We start from the raw sequence: 20750 nt of genomic DNA, 5'->3' as shown, positions 1-20750 counted from the left end.
GATAATGTTGAACATCTCCGATGATATCTCGGTGTATCCCACCACATACCTCTTATTTCCAACTCTATCCCATGCAACCCTTCACACCTGCCATTTAAAATACAACATGGACTCCGGATTGTTCTTTTAAGGCCACAAAAGCCTCGAAACTTTCGCTTTATTTTATCACTTTTAAACCATCTATACACAAGTTTAAACCGGGATCGTGCAACGCGATAATAGAATAACATGGAGAAACTTGAAATATTCGTCTACGACAGACGGAAAGGCGATAAGCCGGAGGTCAGACTTCAACTTCCTCGAGGGCATCTAAACATCGCATCTTTCAGAGAAACGCTCCGCAAGGTATGTTTTTACGCTTCCAGTTGCCGATCTGACGATGCCGTTTATGAAATTCACTTCAGGCGATGCTATCATCGTGAATTATGCCCGTGCATCTCGTTTTTTTTTCACGAAAGCTTTTTTGTTTTGACACAGGAGTTTGACATACCCAAAGATGAGAGTTTTGTTGTTGTCAACACAAATCGAGGTGTCATTGAGTCGGATACGGCGTTGGGTGAGTCTTTGCAAGATGAATCGAAATGGATTCGTCACGTTTAGATCGTATCTCGAGTTACAGGCTTAGGAATTTAAATGACTCGTACAAAATTTAGCTGTTTAATCGACTAAATTGTTATCGCTTCGAGAGAAACAGGGCTATAAAGATGCTATAAATTACATGCACCTGTTCGACAGATGCAGCGCTTACGAATCTAACCTAAGCAAATGAAAGATAAACTCTGCTGTGAAACGGATTGAATAGAAACAAGTTAAAGCGTTGGTTTTTTCGCAATAAGATTTTGCAATCAACAAGTTTCGATCTTCTCTGAGATTGCATGAGTACAATAGACCACAGCAGGAACCAAAATCCAAAGAATTCAGCATCAATTTCAAAAGAATTCATGATTTTCTAAAAAATTATCAGTATTCATCCAGATTTTGGCAATCGAAAAGGCATTTTTTATTGTGACTCGGAAGGCTTTGTTGTCTAGAAACTAGATTTTGAGAATATATATGATATATCACTTCTGCATATGTTCTGTTGATGATGATTTAATAGTGCTTATTCATCGCTTTGTTGGGTGCTGGGGAAATGCATATATTATATGCATCCAGATCACTGACTGCAGAGTTTGTCAATGGTACACCTTAGATTGTCAAAGAACCCTGAGAATGGTCCCAATAACAATATTGGCACCTCAGTCACTTGAATTTTAGTGCATTTGTGTTGAGCTTGATACATGACAATCTCCACTTCTGCCCTCAAAACTCATCTTTTACTGCAAGTACCACTCCTTTCTTACTATTAATTAAACCTGAAGAGAAATTTCACTTGTACCTTGAGTTTACATCCTCATACTTGAAACTCATTGAAAACTTATCTCCTCAGTAGTCTAGACAAAGATCAGAAATAATACTTGAAGTGTGACAGATATAACTGTTTTTGCATTCCAAATTTTTCACATTTGCTGGAAAGATGGAAGCCATTTGTTCTTGTTTTTTGATTAAAATTGGAAGACAAACAATTTTTCATTCACAGACAAGGGACTTAGTTTGATCACTAGGCAAAAGACATGAAAGCTATAATGTAATAAAAAAGAAAGATTTTTCAGAAAGACAGCTGTCTTTAGACACCTTTCATACAAGAGATGGACATCTATCCATTCTTCATCTGTGGTCTAAACATGCATGCATCTTATCATGAAGAATTGAATTGTCTGGCATTTAAAACAGGATGACGATAGCAGTATGAACTAACGAATGATGTTATATTTATGTTCAGACAAAATTCTTCAAGAAAACAACACGCTGTACATTCTGAACTCAGTGGACCAGCAATTGAGTGCACCAACTTATGAAAGGGTTGAATACATTCCACATTACGATACCTTGGTGAAAAGTGGCATTTATGAATACTATGCGAGTGAGGGACAAAATCCACTTCGTAAGTCAACCATTTGATAATATTTTATCATTACAAAGCTCTGTTGAAAAGCATGAGTTAAACCAGTCTGTTGTCCCATTGGTGTTTAGCATTTGCCTTTGCTGAGTTAGTTGACAATGCGTTGGCTGCTACTGCTGGAAACAAAGGACTTCGAAAGATAGAGATTCAACTGGTAGGTTGAAAGATTTAGTTTATATATGTCACTCTATGTCTAAATACAAACTACTGAGTGCAATAGAAGTGAATATATCTTTATACAGATGAAATTTCTTTTGTGGTACCAGCTAGTATTCACATGAGTCACAAAACAGTCCTATGACTATGAACTATCTAATCCCCATAAACAATAATTTTGGGATATTTTTGCATAAATCAATGATATTCCCACAGATGTTTGATGATGCACTTGGCAAACCTGCGATCTCTGTCTGGGATAATGGTCAAGGAATGACATCAAGAGAGTTGAACAATTGGGCCATTTATAGACTGTCTAAGTTCAACAGGGATGAACCTTTCCGAAAGTGAGTGTCACTGCAAATATGAGTTGAAATATACCCAATATACCCAATATTTAATGTCAAAAAGATGTGTAGGGAATTTCCTTTCTGCATACAAGGGAATCCAACCTAATTTTTAATGTAATTATGACTTGCATTCTCAGGTCGCAACACTCAACTCCAGTGCAGGGAGATGTATTGAGATTTTTGAACAGTGATATCTCATGGTTTGGCGTTGGAGGGAAGCAAGCTATCTTTTTCATTGGTAGTGCAACTCGGGTAAGACTGTTTGACGTATTAATATTAGTCTTAAACAAGGTTATGTTAGAATAGACAATTAATGGGGCTCATTGTTTTATTTCACCAGATGATAACTAAGACAACTAACTGCGCTGATGTACATGAACTGTGTATCTCAAAAGAAGAGTTTGAAAGAAAAGAACAACGCAGAGAGTCAATCTACAGCGGTCAGATCTACAACAGAAGGGTAGGTTTATTTGTATCTGAGTTTGAGCAGCAGGAGGGGAATTTATATACATAATGCCTTGCCCAAATACTTTATGAGGGTCACCCTAGTACATCTCAGCTAACCCAAACATACCTGGCTCACTACACCCCACCTCACCAATTATACTTCACCCCACTATACCTCACTTGACCACACCCTGCTACACTTCATCAACCACACCTTACCCCATGACACCTTCCTCAGCCCCACCTTACCCCACTACACTTTATCAACCACACCTTACCCCAAGACACCTCACCCAGCCCCACCTTATCCCAAGACACCTCACCCAGCCCCACCTTATCCCAAGACACCTCACCCAGCCCCACCTTACCCACTTACCTCTACCCTACTGCACCTCATCCAGCAACACCTTACCCTATAATACCTCAACCACCCCCTCCCCACAATACTTCACCCCACTACACCTCTCTATATTTATCTTGTAGCCAGGGGATTGTGTTCATATATCAGAGGAAGATGAGAATGTTCGAGAGTTGATCAGATCAGAAGAAAAACACTCAAGTTTTACATCTGTTGTTGTGACTGGCATCAATTCCACTAAAGTTCTTTATCTCAGATATCACTTTGATTACTGGTGTCAACAGCTTGCGTGAGTATTGCTTTATTGACCTCAAAACTTTGCTCAAATGAACAAAAATTACGTGAAACTTGGCAAGCGAGAGTTGACTTTCATGAGCTGTTGTTGAACGAGAACAAGAGTTGCACGAGAGTTAACTAGCGAGAGTTTGTATAGAGCAGTTTTATCAACTCTTATTACGAGAAATATGACGAATGTATTTTTTTATCAGGCACATTTATCATTATTATCTTCATGGTCCACGGGGAAACGGGAAACGACAAGGAAAACCCAGCACTCCGTTCAGAAACATCGACATTCAGGTTTGTTTACGCGCCTTTTTTAGTTGAAGATTAAACAACTTTGCAGCAAATACAATAGTTGAATTGCGCGGTTTACATATATACTTAAGGTATATTTACAAGAAATACTAAACTAAATATTTACAAGAAATACTAAACTAAATATTTACCAGAAATACTAAATATACTAAATATTTACCAGAAATTCTAAATATACTAAATATTTACCAGAAATACTAAATATACGAAATATTTACCAGAAATACTAAATATACGAAATATTTACCAGAAATTCTAAATATACTAAATATTTACCAGAAATACTAAATATACGAAATATTTACCAGAAATACTAAATATTATGACAAGAAATACTAAATTTACAATTACTTTAAAAAAGGCGTGCATGCATATTATGAAAGTTTTAATCCTCAAGACTGCTTTACGAGAAAGTTGATCGCCTCTATTCCTAAATACAGTAAGCGCTTCTCTCCCATACAAAATCTGTTTAAACCTGGTTTCCAATCATCAGTCGTAAAATGTCGTGAACATGTCAAGGTGGCGGATGTGATAGAATATTTCTATGTGTGTGCGGTTAACAATGACTAATTTGAATACAGAAATAAAGACAAGCGGACTATTTCTCATCCGTCAAAATGAGTTGTTCACGACAATACAACTAAATGGAAACCTGGTTTTACAGCTTTCATATCGTGCGTGGTTTGTTTACCTTTTCTTACTTCTCTTCAGGTTGTTTTATACGAGAAAGGAAAGCAGCCTAAACGAAAAGCTTTGCGAGATATCGATGATGATTTGCAGTCGCAGTACATCAGAACCACGGCATCTGCGTTCGAGTTTCGAGCTCATTGCGAGGGAGGTGCCGTTGTTGAAGGAATGCTGAGATATCATCCTTTCCTTTACGACAGCGAGAGCTACCCACAGTTGTCGCCTAACACGAGTATGTTAAGTTATTATTACCAGGATTCGCCAAACAAGACTTATCCGGGCCACAGTCCTTTACCCACGCGTGTAGCGTGAATATGAAGTACTATCAAATATATTTTTACTATTGTTAAATGGTTTAAATTGTCTTTAATGGCTTTACTGAAAGCACTATGTTGGGCTTTAATATTTATATTTCGAATACATTTGAATAACTATGCTAATTATATTCCGATTAGAAAACACTGATGAAGATGATTTGGAGGCGTTAGTTGACAGTCGTGCTCCCAGGGGAAACAGACCAATATTTGAATGTTACTGGAATGGTAGACTTATTCCATACACATCTATCGACTGGTAATGATCTTAGGATGTATACTGAGTTTTGTGCCTCGTGAGTGTAAGGTTCTTAGGTGGTTGTCTGTTTGTTTTATAGTCTGGAGTGGTGCGCCCCGCCAAAGAAACGAACTAATATCCCAGCTGAGTGTTACAACAGGTAGATGATGTTTTATTCAGTGTTTCTCTTTCAACCTTCCTCAATGTCAGTTGATCATTGCAGTACTGCTAGTCTGACTGAGTGCTGACTGTTGCTACTAATACTAGCCTGACTAGTCTAGTACTTACTGCTTTGCAATGTTTTATTTAGTGTTTCTCTTTCAACCTTCCTCAATGTCAGTTGATCATTGCAGTACTGCTAGTCTGACTGAGTGCTGACTGTTGCTACTAATACTAGCCTGACTATAGTCTAGTACTAACTGCTTTGCAATGTTTTATTCAGTGTTTCTCTTTCAACCTTCCTCAATGTCATTTGATCATTGTAGTACTTCTAGTCTGACTGAGTGTTGACTGTTGATACTTATACCAGCCTAGTACTTACTGCTTTGCATTTTTTTTATGTCTGTTCAGATTTTCTGGAGCATTGTGGACGAATGATGCGTTTCAAGTCAGCACAAACAAACTCACGTTTCTCGACTTGGAAGTAAAACTAAAAGACAAGGCAACGTTGTTCAACAGAGTTATTCTAGGGCAGGTGCGAAAATGCTCAATTAATATACGGATAATCATTAAGCCACTGATCTTAAATCTGGCATGAAATTCGAAATCTAGATCGATTTAGCCTGATCTATCAGTAGGATGAGGGGGGTAGTCTTGAGAAGAAAATACTCAAAATAGTAAAGATATCGATTATTTTTCTAGGAGCAAAGAGCTCAGATACCCCGCGCTTTCACCGAATGGATAAAGGAATGTCACGAAGCCCACGACAAGCAAGTATGTGTTGGGGGGGGGGGTACATCGTAATCTTAATCCAAAAATTATACCATGTGGATTAAGATTGAAACTAGGATCGGGTTGAGATTAGAGTCGGGTTTAAAGTTAGTATTAGCTAGGAAGGGTTATTTTCCTGGTATTACATCAGAGGATTAGCGTTAGAAATAAGTTTAGGATCGGGTGGGGATAGAGACGGGTAAGTACTGGGATAAGAGTGGTTTTTCTTTTAATCCCCTGGGGTACATCAGAGGATTAGCGTTGGGGATTAGTTCAGGATTTGGTTTAAGATGAAGGTTTAGTGTAAAATTCAAGGTAGGTTTTTTTTCAAGATTTGGAATGTGAAATTTTCTTGTCGTCTTTGAAATCATTTCATTGTAATTGTAGGTGAAATTTTCAAACTTCAAAGGCAGTGTAAAACGAACAGAGTTAAGTCAGAAACAGCGCCAAACACCGTGGGGTGTCTTTCATAGCATCGAGTGGGATGGGAAGGTTTACAAAACCGGAATGTTGGTACGATTGCAAGCCTCTTGAATACTTCCTACATGACTGATCACAATGTTTTATTCACTGTTTCCCTTTCAACCTTCCTCAATGTCAGTTGATCATTGCAGTACTTCTAGTCTGACTGTCAGTGACTGAGTGTTGACTGTTGCTACTAATACTAGCCTGACTAGTCTAGTGCCTACTCCTTTGCAATATTGTATTCACTGTTTCTCTTTCAACCATCCTCAATGTCAGTTGATCATTGCAGTACTTCTAGTCTGACTGTCAGTGACTGAGTGTTGACTGTTGCTACTAACACTAGCCTGACTAGTCTAGTGCCTACTCCTTTGCAATATTTTATTCAGCGTTTCTCTTTCAACCATCCTCAATGTCATTCATTGTTATTTCTACATGTAGATAAAAACACAGCGGAGTATCTCCACCGTATGCGGAACAATTCAAAGGTTTTTACTGTTTGGCGATTACGAAGGCGATGTGTTTGCCACAGGAGGAGAAATGGAAATTATTCAGGTATGGTTAGTTGTGCATATAGTCTAGGGCAGGCCCCTACATTGTGGGGTGAGAAAACTGCCCCCCACCTCTCCTTGAGATACTTAAGTTTACGATGCGTGGATCAATTATCCATGACATCTTTTGTTTGATAACCTTCGCTTGTATGGCCTGTTTGTTTACACTTCCACTTTCTACAGAGATTTTCTACTGGTGATAGATGGGAACGGGGAGATAGTTATGGATGCTGTCATGCATTGTTGCCCGAACATTAATATTCCTAACTTATTCACTCGATAACATCTATCAAAAGAAGAAAATGCTACAACAAATTCCAAGTGAAGTAAAAGCCTGTACAGTAACCTTCATATACGCTTCCACTTTAGGAACCAAAGTCTCTTTACGGTGAAAAAAGAGTGTTTCCACTTGCCAAGTTGGATCGAAGTACGACCCCTGATGGGCTGAAGAAGTTTATTGCCGAAGAAGAAGCGAAGTATGTGACACGTTGTTAGTGGACGAGTTTTGATATTTTATAGGCTTGTAGGTACACCACGTTAGTATTTAATACTGCAAAGCTTTCGGTCCGTTAACCCGGGCCTTCATCAGTGAAATTGAAAGCTTTTCAGTATTAAATACTTACGTGGTGTACCTACAAACTAATTTACTTACTAACTTAGGATTGTTGTGTTTTGAAGGCTTCCAAGTAAATTGATGATCGAATGGCCGAACGGAGATGAGATAATACAGAATTCTAAAGTTCCTGCTGGTTCAACTATTGGTAAGAATCTGTCTGGCAAAATTTGCCGAATGCTGTTGTCTGTTAAGAGGGATGTTGGTAAATCGTCCAAATTTCATTTAAGGTGACATCAAGGTGGATATTTTGAATGGAAAGGGAGAGTCGATCAGTAAACTGCCTGGTGATCGAGGAAAACGACTTCTCGTTGAAATGAAATGTGTCTCGCATGGTGAGGGTTGATTGCAATTGGATGCACCATATTGCATTATGCTTTATTCTGCACCATCTTCACACCATATACTGTAACATACCATTACCATATCTTACCAGATAACATACCATTACATACCTTACCATGTAACAAACCATCACCATATCTTACCATGTAACATACCATTACCATATCTTACCAGATAACATACCATTACCTTACAAGAGCATTGGCACCATATCGCACCTCTCCTTAACCATATCCTGATTATGCTAACGTTTACTAATCTTTTCTCCCAGGTAAAGATGGAGACAAAACTATCGCAGAACATGTGTGCCAACATGGAGGGAAAAGCTGGCCGTACTGGTTCAGAAAATTTGGTAAACTCCTATAATTCCTTTATTTAAACTCTGATAACTTTCCCCATTCCCGAATTTTGTATCTTCCTTATCATAATAATATTCTATTCTCTTATTGATTCACAGCAAACATCACATACCTCGGCGTCCATTCTCTCACACTACGAGTTTTTGCCAGCGACAGCATGAACAACCTTCCTCAAACAAGCTTCCCAAAACACAAAATCAAGTTCACCGTGACAGGTACAGTATTCCATTCATAGTAATGGAAATAAATAATTATCCAAATACAGAAAGAACCTTCAACAATACTGCTGGACAAAATCAACAAAACCCTTTAAAGATAGCATGGAAAAGAGTATTCTCTGAAAAGTCCTTGTAAATTGTCCTCAAGAACACTTTATGTTGTTTGCAGAGGGTGACCCGGAAAAGTTTACTTTTGGTGTGCTTGAAAATCCTTTGCGAATTGCATCAGCTTTCCAGGTAAATAGCACCTCTGGTATATGAGGCTGGATTTACATACCGACTGTAATGCTTACGTTGAAAGATTTTAAAATGATTTCCTTTTATATAGATTCCGTTAAGTCTGGAGGATAACTATGGTAACCCTACGAAACCAGCGTGCAAATATGAAGCGGTTTTGACATGCAGGTATAGAAATATACGACGTATTTGAGTAACGTTAGTTTGGTCGACTATAGTCCGAGGTAACTCTGTATTGATTTCCAGTGGTTTAGAAATTGAGCACGAAGGAACGCAGGTTAAAGGAAACAGTTTGGTCATCAAAGGGGTCACTGTCCTCGGAAATGTTCCTTCCCATACAGGAAAGGTATTGTATAAAGTGTTTTGTAAACCTGGATATTTCAAGATTATTTTGATTATTTAAAGACGTAGGACTACAATCTGACTAAAAAAGTCTTCAATTTAGGATTACAATCCAGCTAAAAAAGTCTTCAACTAGGACTAGACCTAAAACTACAATCTAACTATAAAAAAGTCTTCAACTAGGACTAGACCTAAGACTACAATCTAACTATAAAAAAGTCTTCAACTAGGACTAGACCTAAGACTACAATCTAACTATGAAAAAGTCTTCAACTAGGACTAGATCTAAGACTGCAATCTAACTATAAAAAAGTCTTCAACTCTTAAGATTATAGTCTAACTAAAAAAATCTTCAACTTTCAGGATTTCAACTTGAAAGTGAGTCTTACTGGTTTGAATGATCAACAGAGCGTGAAAATACGAGTTTTGCCAGGTTTGTGATGTGATATAATGAAATTATTGAAATAGTTTTTTTACTGTTGTAAATTTGCGAAGAATTACTTTTATTATAAGATCGACATACGGCCATATTCAAATTGCAAATTAAAGACGTTGTTTGGATTCTTTTTATCGCAAAACAGAACGATTTTCAAGCTAGTTTAGTTGTGTTTATTTTTTTTTAAGTATAATTATGATAGCATTGGCTAATAGTATTCTGCCCTAGGTCCACCAAACTCGATTGCGACGGAACCATCTGATGAACAAATCGAGATAGAAAATGGAAACCCGCTATCGCTGTCAGTACAAGTCAGAGACAAGGCGGGAAATTTGACCGTGCAGCCAAGGCTGAATGTTGTTTGCAAGGTAAAGGCCATGTTACACGGTGCAATTTTACTTGCAACTCGCAATGCTATTCTACTTTTAAGAGATGTAAATTAGTGAAGAGTCTTCAAAATGTAAGTATAAGAAACGCTATGGAGTGTAATAAAGACAAGGTAGTTGCCAAATTTACATCTCTCAAAAGAAGAATTACATTCATTTGCAAGTTGCAAGAAAAATTGCACAGTGTAACAGGGCCTTAACACTTTGACATTATAATGTAGAAGAAAATTTCTGCATGCAAATATCAAATATCATAATATCCCCTATTGCCGCCTCCCCGAATATTCATGTTATTTCTTCTTATAATAGTTATCAGGCTCGTCTGGATTACCCACATACCTTTGCGACTGCAGTACCTCCGGTAAAGCCTCGCTCACAGGGGGTAACATCGTTATCAACAATCTCGTTAAAACCACCAAAGTAAAAGCAAAAATTGAGTTGCAGGTAAATATCTTGTAAATTCCATTGTGTTTCAATCTATGACATCATGTTTCCCAAATGACGTCATCAGTCATCATATACCTCAACAACGCCATCTTTTTATGCATGACGTAATTAGATGAAATTTTCATCCCTCTCCTTGCTTCTATAAGACTTCTTGTTTTACCTTTTAGCACTTCAAAGACATACCTGCGATCGAAAAACTCATTCTGGTCAACCCCAGTACCAGAGCGTCCGTTGTCGAGGTGCATTACACGGGACCTGGGCTGGACAGCAGTGTCAAGTTACAAAATGAGGAGGAACTCGTGTGTGTCGCTGGTGGAACCGTCAGCGGGCTTAGTAAGATAAATACGTTGAAATAATAAAGCACATTGTTGCTCCTATGATCTAACAATAACTCAACAAGCCGTCAAGTCATATGCCAAATATGTTCCAATGCGTACACCAGCATCCGTTGTATTTCTTCTAAAACTCTTCTCATTTCGTTTTTTGTAGGTTTCAAAATATTTGACGAAGGAAAAAGACAGCTGATGATTGACAATTCTTTGGCCGCTAAAGTCAAGGTTATAATTGTTAAATGGATGTACAATAGATAGCGCTTCGTGACCCCCCTGCCATTAAGCTAAAGTTAATATTGAAATTTAGCAAACCATATTCCTTATCTCTTCCGTATTCCTTATCCCTTATAGGTCAACTGGATTAATAAAGTTAGCCGTGATCTAATCAAACAAGGATTGTTACCTGATATCAAGGTAATGCTTTTAAAACGAGTCAATTTATAGAATGCCTCGATCTATGAGCCTCTTTTCCTTCCTAGGGGCTGTATACATAAGCCCGGTTACCCGAGATTCAACGAAACGTGAGATGATTTTGAGGTATTGAGATGAGCAGATAACATGATCCTGGCAGTCGTACAATCACCGGCAACAGTAGCATGTGCTTGTTTGGTGTCATAAAGACTTATTTCAATACCTCAAAATCATCTCACGCTTCGTTGAATCTCGGGTAACCGGGCTCATGTAAACAGCCCCTTAACGAGGATTCGTGATGTCTGGAGTGATGATGATGCTCCCCGGGCTAGTGTGTCGCTATCTAGTTCCTTAGTTTATACGTATTTTTTTCGCAGGCGCCCAATACTGTTAACGATACGAAATTTTGTCAAGTTTCACTCGGCGCTGCCTTGGGGGTGGAGTTTTCATTCACACTTGTGTAAGTAACGCTGATCGGCTGATCCGTCTCGTCTTGTATACTAACTAAGTAAAACACTCGATTGACAATCAAACCTTATGTCAAATTATTGGATTCCTTGTTTTTTCATATAATCTTTAAAACTAAACTTGCAACGGATTGCCTTCTGCCAGATCCGAGCTTCACAATTAATTAACACTGTCCGTATGAACGCTATTTATTGTAGTAAATAGTTCCCCAAGCTAGGGAGGTATTTTGCTGTTCAACAAATAAATTGCTGCTATACTTAATAATTCTTTTAATACCAGGCCCCAACCAGATGAACCAGCTACCATCACGTGCACTTGTCGTGACAACGTGATTCAGTTGGGGGATACTCTGAAGCATGACATCATCGCCAGCTTTAGTGATAAATTTGGCAATCATATAACGAAGGCAAGACATACACTCAAAGCGATTGCGATTACGATTCCTTCTTACTGAACTATATCGACACTGAATGAATGATTTAATGATTTTGTACTTGTTTAGCTCCCAGACAATGCTGCTCTACCAACTATCAGTGGACCAGGACTGCGTCAAGCGACAGTCAAAGTAGTTATGAATAAGGTAAACTATCAATCGCAAAAAGGAACCTTAACTAGACTGACTTTATTTATACTGGATAACTCTATCAGTTCTAAACTTTTCTTCGTAGCTAGAGGTCCAGTAAGGATCATCTCTTATTGATCTAGTGTTACTACAGGAAAAAACCTAAACTAAGCTAACTTTATTTATACTGCATAGTTCTATCAGTTCTAAACTGTTCTTCCTAGAGGTCCAGTAAGGATCATCTCTTATTGATCCAGTGTTACTACAGGAGGAAACCTAAACTAAACTAACTTTATTTATACTGGATAGCTCTATCAGTTCTAAACTGTTCTTCCTAAAGGTTCAGTAAGGGAGAACTCTCACTCACCTAATGTTACTAAAAGAGGAAACCTAAACTAAGAAATCACTTTGTGTAATTTAGGATGGAACAGTGTCAATTAAAAATATCCATTTTGATGACCGGCTTGTTGGTGTTAAAGAATTGACGATCAAGTGGCAAAATTTAACTTCTTATCAACGAATCGAGGTAAATGCTAATTATATGCTAATTATACGCTAATCATATAGTAATTTTATGCTAATCATGCTAATTATATTTAAAACAAACCTATTTTTTCAGGTCAGGAGTGGTCCACCGGCTAAACTCAGGATTTTGGGTCTCAACGTTTCCCAGGTATTTTTGTGGTTTGGTATTTATCGCAAGTGTATCGGTCACTCGTCGCAAGCTACTCAAATGCTCAACTACGTTTTGTGTTTTCGGTCTTTGTTACAAGTTATGCGTTTGTTCCCTTGTTGTAATAATCGTTTGTCTATTTCAGCCCATTGGTGTCTTCAGCAACGCGAAGTTCCCTAAACCGATAATGCTTCAATTGTGCGATTCTTTTGGCAATCCGTGCCTCGAGAGTAATATCAAAGTGGCTTTGAATAAGGACACCGGGTTGAAGGCAGGTTAAGGTTTCTTTCTAAAACCATCATTTAAAAAATACCATTCTCGGACTGTTTCTAGATTGCTTCATACGAAACAATTATTTTATATTTTCTAACCGTTTTAGGATACTCATCCAGTTCGATATTTTAGCGCAGTGGCGCCTACGTGCGCGCGCATCGCGCTCTCATTAATCGTGGTGTCATCCCGTTATTTCTCTTGCAGTTAAATCCAACACCATCCCCTCAGAAAACAGACGCGAAAGGACAAGTGTCGTTTGGTGCGTTTGAAGTCTCGGGGCAAAGGTGGGGGCGCTTAATTAAGACATTTCTTGAATACAGTATGCAACTGATCTGATAATAAACTGAATATGGCGTTATACATGCAAAAATCGAAGCCAGATTAATAAACAAATTATTTAATTCTGGTCTCGTTTTCGATGGTATACTTGCTTTATTCAGGTTGTTTTTAGATTAGTGCTGTATGCTTGTTGAAGTCAGACGTGTCATGTTTATTTTTTGCTTCATTGTTAAAGGGGTACTTACGAAATTCGAATAAAAGCTTTGATTGGACGATCATCGATTGACACGGATCCTATATCAGTCAGGTAGGACTACCTCTCGATGGCAGCTGTTACATGCATGCATGAATCCATCTGGAGCGCTTTTGTTTAAGACCCTCCTCTTGCAGATCAGCTGCCGGGCATGGATTGGAGTGCAAGCACCAACTGTATAAATATTAAAATTATGAGACGATAAGGTGCTATCGAAATTGCCAGAGCCTCAGAAGTGACTCTTCAAACATTCAAATACACCAAAACGGATTCTTATACTTTTACCATATTACCATTGAGGATAGTTCAGACACAAACTATAACAGCTTATTATAAAATCAAAAAGGGTCTTCATTTTAACGATTTGTTTTGCAGAATTGATGCTAATCCCAACAAACCAGTCAAAATGATTGTGGATCAATCAAACTTTCAAAATAACTACGTTGTTGGGAGCACATTAAAAGGTTCGGTTTTTAGAACTTCAAAATATTATACACATATTTTCTTCCCTCTACTATAATAATTTCTATCGTTTCTTTAGAATTCGCTGTCCACGTGCTTGCCGAAGATAATCACGTGATGAAGTGTAATGCAAAGGATTTTGTCCTAAAGCTTTGGTCAGCGGGAAACCACAGCTCTTCCTCGGAACCTCCCGCTACGGTATGTTTGTGTTTTTTGACACATGATCAGATCGTGGTCAGGGCATGGTCAGAGCATGGACAGATCATGGACAGATCATGGTGAGGACGTGGTCAGATTATGATCAGAGCATGGACAGATCATGATCAGGACGTGGTCAGATCATGGTCAGGACGTGATCAGATCATGATCACAGCATGGACAGATCATGATCAGAGCATGACTGATCATGGTTAGAGTATGATAGATTGTGGACTTATGATAACTATATATAGAATTTTGTCCATTTTCAATTACAGGCAATTTCATTCCAACCTGACAAAAAAACCGCGTCAGACAAAGAACATCATTACTACTTCAGGTTGGTTCAAAAGCTAGAAACATGGAAAGGAAATGTCTTGTTGAATTACTCTAATTATGAATTTGATCTTCCCCTTCTTAGAGATGTCACTCTTCCAGAACAGACTGGGTCATACTATTTGCTATTGTTCTACTGTCCTGGTGGACATGTTAAATTAAAAAACGATGTTGTAAGTTTTATACTGGCTTGAATTTATCTTGAACTGTTCTTCCTAGAGGTCTAGTAAGGATCATCTCTTATTGATCCAGTGTTACTACAGGAGGAAACCTAAACTCAACTAACTTTATTCATACCGGATATAGCTCCTATCCTATCGCTATACCGGACCTAGGTCTATCAGTCCTATTACTCTTTGACTGGGCTTGTATAAAACCGTTCTCACATGAGGCATTCTTAACTAATGCGGATTGTTTATTCTTCTCTCCGGTATAGATTCGGATCTCTCTACAGCCTGGACCACCTGTCAAACTAGTTCCAGTCGGCGCTCTGGCTACACCCACCGTGTCTAACACTCAGAGAGCCACGAGTCGCTATCTTTTAAAAAATACGAAGTTTTTACTCAAGGTAAAAGTCGAACGAGATAGCTACCTTTAAAATTTCTTCATTTTCTTGTACGACGTACATCACAACACATTGTCACGCCGTTGTGCATTTCAGGATCAATTCGACAACACTGCGGGCACAGATCTAAACGGAAAGATAGAGATCTGCATTAATAAGTCGCCACATTCAGACGAAGTGCCAATGTTGCAAGGAAATACCGACAGAACAGAAGTTCCCCTGGTCAACGGCGCCGCCACGGTTCACATTCTCTCGATAGAGCAAAACACTCCCGGACAGGACAGCCATGAATACGTTCTGAGTTTCACCGTTCGCCTCAGCGGACGACGCCAGACTATTCCTGTTTTTAACCTACCATTCTTGTTTTACAACGGTAAGATGAACTACGATCTCTATATGTAGACTGGAACGACAAATCGGGGGGGAGAGATTATTTTTTTCAGTTCTTTTTTGGAACAGATAACCGAAACTACTAAAATATACTACCCATAAAAAATGGCGATCTTTGCTTTGTTGTTTCAAAATAGTACTTTAAAAGTATTTTCATGTTCTTTGCCTTTGCTTATTCTTGAAATGTGTAATGGCATTTTTCACAATCGTCGTTTCTTTTCGTTGTAATTTTAGACGTGAGGAAACAACAGCAAAGCGCTCAGTTGACGAAGGAACGTGATCATCTGTTTGAAACGATCAAAGCGTACAAATCACTGTTTGATACGACCAGGCAACTCATGAACGAAATGAAAGGTTTGTATCTCGACTAAATTAGTTGAAACATCGATGCTTTTAGTTGTGGAATACATTTTGAACGAACATCCAACACCTCAACAGAAAAAGACATATCAGAATGAATAAAATTTATAAATTACGTTAAAAATGTTGTAAAGTTAGTCAATTAATATCTCCAAGCCCACAAATTTCATGTTTTTTAAGTATCCTACATAGAAAAAATTATAGCATATAGCATTTTTCGGACGGTAAAATGTTGCCTTTTTAATGCTGAATACAAATCCAGACAATATGTACGAACTTTGCAGCAGCATATTTTCTAAATTTTATCTTAATATCCGAATCAAACTTCTGAGTTTGCTCATTCTGATATGATATTTTTATTTGTGGCGTTTTCCCAGATTAAAAATCAGTCAACAGCTTTAATAATTCATTATCAGCTCTCAAAAAGCTTTCATATTTTTGTTTTCAACCATTCAGTTGCTGTCCAAGAGGCGTCGTTGGCAGAGGTCAAACTGCGTTCAGAACTAACAAGACAAAGCGTTCCAGCACAAAATCTTCAAACTGTAAGAATCTTATTGTGCGTTTTGATATTTCCAGAAATGTTTGTCTGGAAAGACGAGCTTAATGAAATAAACTTTAACTCGCTTATAAATGATTAATTTACCATATAGAAACATTACACAGTTGTCCAAAGTTCATTTGTAAAATTTTTTGGTTGATTTCAGATCGCCTCTGTTGATCAGTTTATTGGAGAGCTAGCAACGAAACGAAATACGTTGCAAAACACTCCCAGGCGGCAGTGTACGTTGAACCCAGGCCCGCGTGGTGAAGCTGGAGTGCTCGGAAAGGTGCGGTGAATGACGCCATGTTTCGCTTGCCATGCTCCATGATTTCGTACTCCAGGTATTTTAGAGCTCACTGTTTTCCATAGGTCGCCCATCTTGCTGAGGTGATGGACAATGATATTGCGAGAGTGTTGTCATGGCATCTATCAGGAGATATGGACTGCGTCATCACGCTAACTACAGAAAAGGTCTGGTATTTTTGTACAGATGGAAAACTCTCCTTGCTATAAAGATTTCTAGGTTTTAGTTGAAAGGAAATTTTTTCAAAACTAAATTAAATAATACCGATAATTTTCATCATTTTTCCTAAACGCCAGTTATTGATGCCTAATTTATCCCTTTAAATCTCTTCGCTTAAGCCTTGAAATTTCAATACCAAATAGTCTTTCAACAGCTGTAGTCGTTGGCATAAAGTCCAATTGAAATACGCCACTTGTTTATCTACAGTTATCACTCCGGTTGTTGTCTTGTTGATAGAGTTCAACGTTCTAAATGACATTCCTCTTACTCCCCCCCCCCCCTGTCTCGTTTTAGGCTAAGAAAGTGTACCGTGAATCAAAGGGAACGCAACAAGTCCTGCCATTAGATTCCATTTATAAACGAAGCTTACCAGAATGGAACAAGTAGGAACCATTTTGATTGTAATGTTCCTGTATAAGAAATGGTCTTATGTTAACCCACATTTTATTACCTCGCGTCTAGACTGCTGCCTCATGAACGATCCAGGTCGAATTCTCAACCAGCTGGGCATCCGATTTATGCAAGGTCTGCCCTCATCTTTCCTACGGAACAAGAAAACTGTAAAATAGGTAAGTACATTTGAAGTCAGCTTTGAAAGTACTCGCTGTAACGAGCACGTGTTAACCTTGAAATCTGCATAATTTGTTTAGTGTTTGGGATGTTACTGGGCGATACGATTATTCTGGATAATCTGGACTGCGCGAACAGCTATCGTCAAGAGGTTTGTGAATTGTTATATTTTGTGCGCCCGCAGTTTTGCTGGGCTTTGCTGTGATGTACTGCGCATGTGCTGTGCTGACCTGTATATCAAGATTTATTTTATCTGACTTGTCAGGTGGTCAAGTACACGCACTGTCCAACTATCTTGACAAGAACTGGTGATCGTATCAGAAGCAATGGTAAATCTGTTTTCCATGTCTCTGAGGTCTAAACTTGCAACTTAGATTAAGAGAAAGCCAGAAGCCCCACTTCGATCGGGACCTCTGATGTTCGTGTCCACACGCTTGTCCCATCGTTACTCGGGTTGTCTTCTTAGCCAGTCGATAACATTTCTAGCCAAAAAACCGATGTACGGGTTTGGCTGCCTTCTGGCCAGTATCTTTCATAACATTGGCATAGAAAACGAGAACACATTGCATGACTGGGCGGTCTTTCTGGTTTACTCTTCATTCAACCTATGCCAACAAGGCATAAACAAATGCTACCGACCTTTTTAGTGGTAAACGGGTGTATAAGGTTACCCTACGATTTTTGACTACTTTTTCTATTAACAGGTAAATTTGGTGGGCTACAGAACAAGGCTCCAGCAATCGAGAGACTGCGAGGCGTGGTCTTCGCCGCACCTCTACCTCTGTCATACCATACCATATGCTCTCAACTTGGTAAACAAGATTTTCGATTCAACAAAGTTTTCTTTGGGACTTTTTCACAGAAAACTCTTTTCCTCTCCACTGTATGTAACTGCGTTGTCTTCCCATCTTTCCTAGAACAATTCAAAGCGTACAAGCAAGCTATGATAAAACATACCCAGGCACAGGAGGACTACAAGGTTTGTATCTTAATGTGTGCCGTTTTAGTTTTTGACGATTTTCGAAAATTTTCTGAAAATGTGTTATCATGCTGAAAATGGCTTCAATTATTTACTAAGACTTGTTTTTGAACGTATTTGGTTGGTTTTTCAAACATTGAAAAATTTTGGCCAAATGAAGCCAATGAACCAATGATTCTCTCGTAAACAAAATGTCGTATTGTCCAATCAGGTCCAAAGAGAGCAAATGCAAACTCCCGAGATGCAAAGCAAGCATAAAGAATGTCGCGAGGCCGAGGTTCAGTTGCGTCGCATCGAAGAACGCCTAGGCATGACACCAGCCGAATACGAGATGCCCGCCAGTCCAGCTTCCATGTTGCAGTCAGCGTTGGGAAGTACCACGTCGGGCAAGTCACGTGTCCCGAAGTCGTCCCCAGCAACGAGATCAACGCCGCTCGGGAGACCTTCATCCTCAGACCCAAGATCAACCACCAGAGGAGGCACCGCTGCTCAGCAACCTGTTGTCAATGGCTCAAGTGCTACTACTCCAAGTCGAACGCGACGAAATACGACAGCTCCCGATTCGTATGCTTCGCCAAGTAAACGACCCAGGCGCACCTAAGGTAGGCGAACTATTGGCTAATGGCTAATCACCTGTCATTCTAAACTGGCATCCCTGTTGGCTTTCTTGCTTTCAAACAGCCGTCGATTTTACTGCTGGTTTTTTATCGAGAGCATGTCAACTTCATTTACGCCGAAAATTGCAACATAAAAACAACGTGCGTCTCGAAAAGTTGCAATTACGTTATTTTCAATTTGAGAAAACTCCCACTGCTTCGTATGCATGTCTTTTTATTCGTCTTTTAAAACTGGAAAAGGTCGTTGACGTTTTTCGAACGCTCGACTCAAATATCACATTTCAAAAGTTTTTTCAAACCAACATAATCGCTTTCGGGAACAGATAATTCGTTAACTTTTCATGTACACTGACTAGCAGTTACCCCTAACACATACACAGTGCTAGCTCTTTTACGCATTCTTTGAAAAACAGCTTTTGCCACGCTGCAGTTTCAATCCCACTACCTTCATTTTGAATGCGGAGTGGGGGCAGAAAAGCCGGTGGTAACAGTCGCGCTCTCTACAATGTCCAAACTCCAAAGACGAATCCCGCTCTCCGCTGTTTTAAAATATGCTAAAAAATCTCCCACAGATTTGTAATTTTTTCAGGTGGAATGTCACCTCCATTAGGTTTCCCCCTTATAGACATTTACTCCTAAGAAACACACCCTTACTCTCCCCCTACATGTTTCCATACCTGTTGCCTTTAATAGACAAAAGTCCCTTCATATAAACTCTTGTTTAATTTGAAGCATTTACTAAGGGGAGCTGGTTTGTCTTTGGGCGCGAAAGGGGATAGTTTTTGCTTCATAAGGGAGGGCTAAATATAAATTGTATTTATTCTCGAAAATAGTTGAACATTTTAACACCATAGTATTATTATTTAATGCATTGTACAGTATCATTGTATTGCTATAGTCTTCACTAATATAACAGCAACATACTTCATATTTTTATCAGTCTCCAGTGAATTTGCATAAAGAATGAACAGTCACTGATAAAAAAATTTGCATTGACAAGATCTACAGAGTGTTTGTACCTAGTTGTTCTAAAGTTGCAAAACTGGGGGACTTTACATGACCAGATTTTTGTACCTAAAAGTTCCTTCGAGTAAAAACCCTAAATTTTATATGCTGCGATTTTTTATCTTTGGCTGTTGCATACTTTTACAAATAATTACGTTGCGAGGTTTAAACAATTTGTAATCTCAAACCTTTTTTGATCAAAGTACCATTTGGTATATCTGAGCCTTAATGATTAAAGACCTTGACAGATGTCAAGTTTCACTTACTTCGATCACAAAAGGTTTGAGAAAATGTAACCAAGGTTCTTACTATTGATATTATAAAAAGTTATGTTCATATTTTGTTGAAAATAGCATTATTCTATTTAAAGCACTGCTGGTTGTTTGCTTTGGTCTTGAAATAATTTAACAAGCCGTACTTTACAATACTTTGAGATATGAAACAGCTCCATTGCTTGAAAATATTACGTAAAAATGCC

At 38.6% G+C, this 20750-nt stretch overlaps 1 protein-coding gene across 1 annotated transcript; it reads left to right on the top strand.

Annotated features, from left to right (window-relative positions):
- The first annotated feature begins 108 nt into the window (after positions 1 to 108).
- On the top strand, positions 109 to 20067 carry LOC114527022 (structural maintenance of chromosomes flexible hinge domain-containing protein 1-like). The gene is made up of 55 exons (XM_028548592.1): positions 109 to 345; positions 478 to 556; positions 1823 to 1984; positions 2074 to 2156; positions 2375 to 2505; positions 2646 to 2760; positions 2849 to 2968; positions 3439 to 3602; positions 3802 to 3892; positions 4622 to 4829; positions 5053 to 5170; positions 5250 to 5309; positions 5720 to 5843; positions 6011 to 6082; positions 6467 to 6592; positions 6983 to 7096; positions 7462 to 7568; positions 7771 to 7853; positions 7936 to 8040; positions 8322 to 8402; positions 8508 to 8624; positions 8797 to 8864; positions 8956 to 9032; positions 9111 to 9210; positions 9570 to 9639; positions 9871 to 10010; positions 10338 to 10472; positions 10643 to 10808; positions 10965 to 11032; positions 11159 to 11221; positions 11596 to 11678; positions 11966 to 12092; positions 12189 to 12266; positions 12670 to 12774; positions 12868 to 12921; positions 13067 to 13192; positions 13399 to 13478; positions 13709 to 13780; positions 14102 to 14190; positions 14268 to 14386; positions 14665 to 14726; positions 14808 to 14895; positions 15159 to 15290; positions 15384 to 15660; positions 15912 to 16031; positions 16494 to 16579; positions 16742 to 16864; positions 16948 to 17049; positions 17396 to 17484; positions 17564 to 17670; positions 17752 to 17822; positions 17937 to 18000; positions 18376 to 18483; positions 18589 to 18650; positions 18862 to 20067. Exons 1-55 carry the CDS (start codon positions 229 to 231, stop codon positions 19249 to 19251), a joined length of 6078 nt encoding a protein of 2025 aa, XP_028404393.1. The 5' UTR covers positions 109 to 228; the 3' UTR covers positions 19252 to 20067.
- The last annotated feature ends 683 nt before the right edge of the window (positions 20068 to 20750 follow it).

This window comes from Dendronephthya gigantea, unplaced genomic scaffold (genome assembly GCF_004324835.1).
Source record: "Dendronephthya gigantea isolate DGI-Jeju-01 unplaced genomic scaffold, DenGig_1.0 000042F, whole genome shotgun sequence".
Taxonomy (NCBI): Eukaryota; Metazoa; Cnidaria; class Anthozoa; order Malacalcyonacea; family Nephtheidae; genus Dendronephthya; species Dendronephthya gigantea.
This window is presented reverse-complemented; position numbering and strand designations above follow the sequence as displayed.

What these genes read in the sequence shown, in the direction of transcription:
- LOC114527022 (XM_028548592.1), top strand. Translation starts at nt 229, where the DNA reads ATGGAGAAACTTGAAATATTCGTCTACGACAGACGGAAAGGCGATAAG. An exon ending in TCAAAGTAGTTATGAATAAG is followed by an intron (nt 12,267 to 12,669) that starts GTAAACTATCAA and finishes TGTGTAATTTAG; the next exon opens with GATGGAACAGTGTCAATTAA. An exon ending in TACCATATGCTCTCAACTTG is followed by an intron (nt 18,484 to 18,588) that starts GTAAACAAGATT and finishes CATCTTTCCTAG; the next exon opens with AACAATTCAAAGCGTACAAG.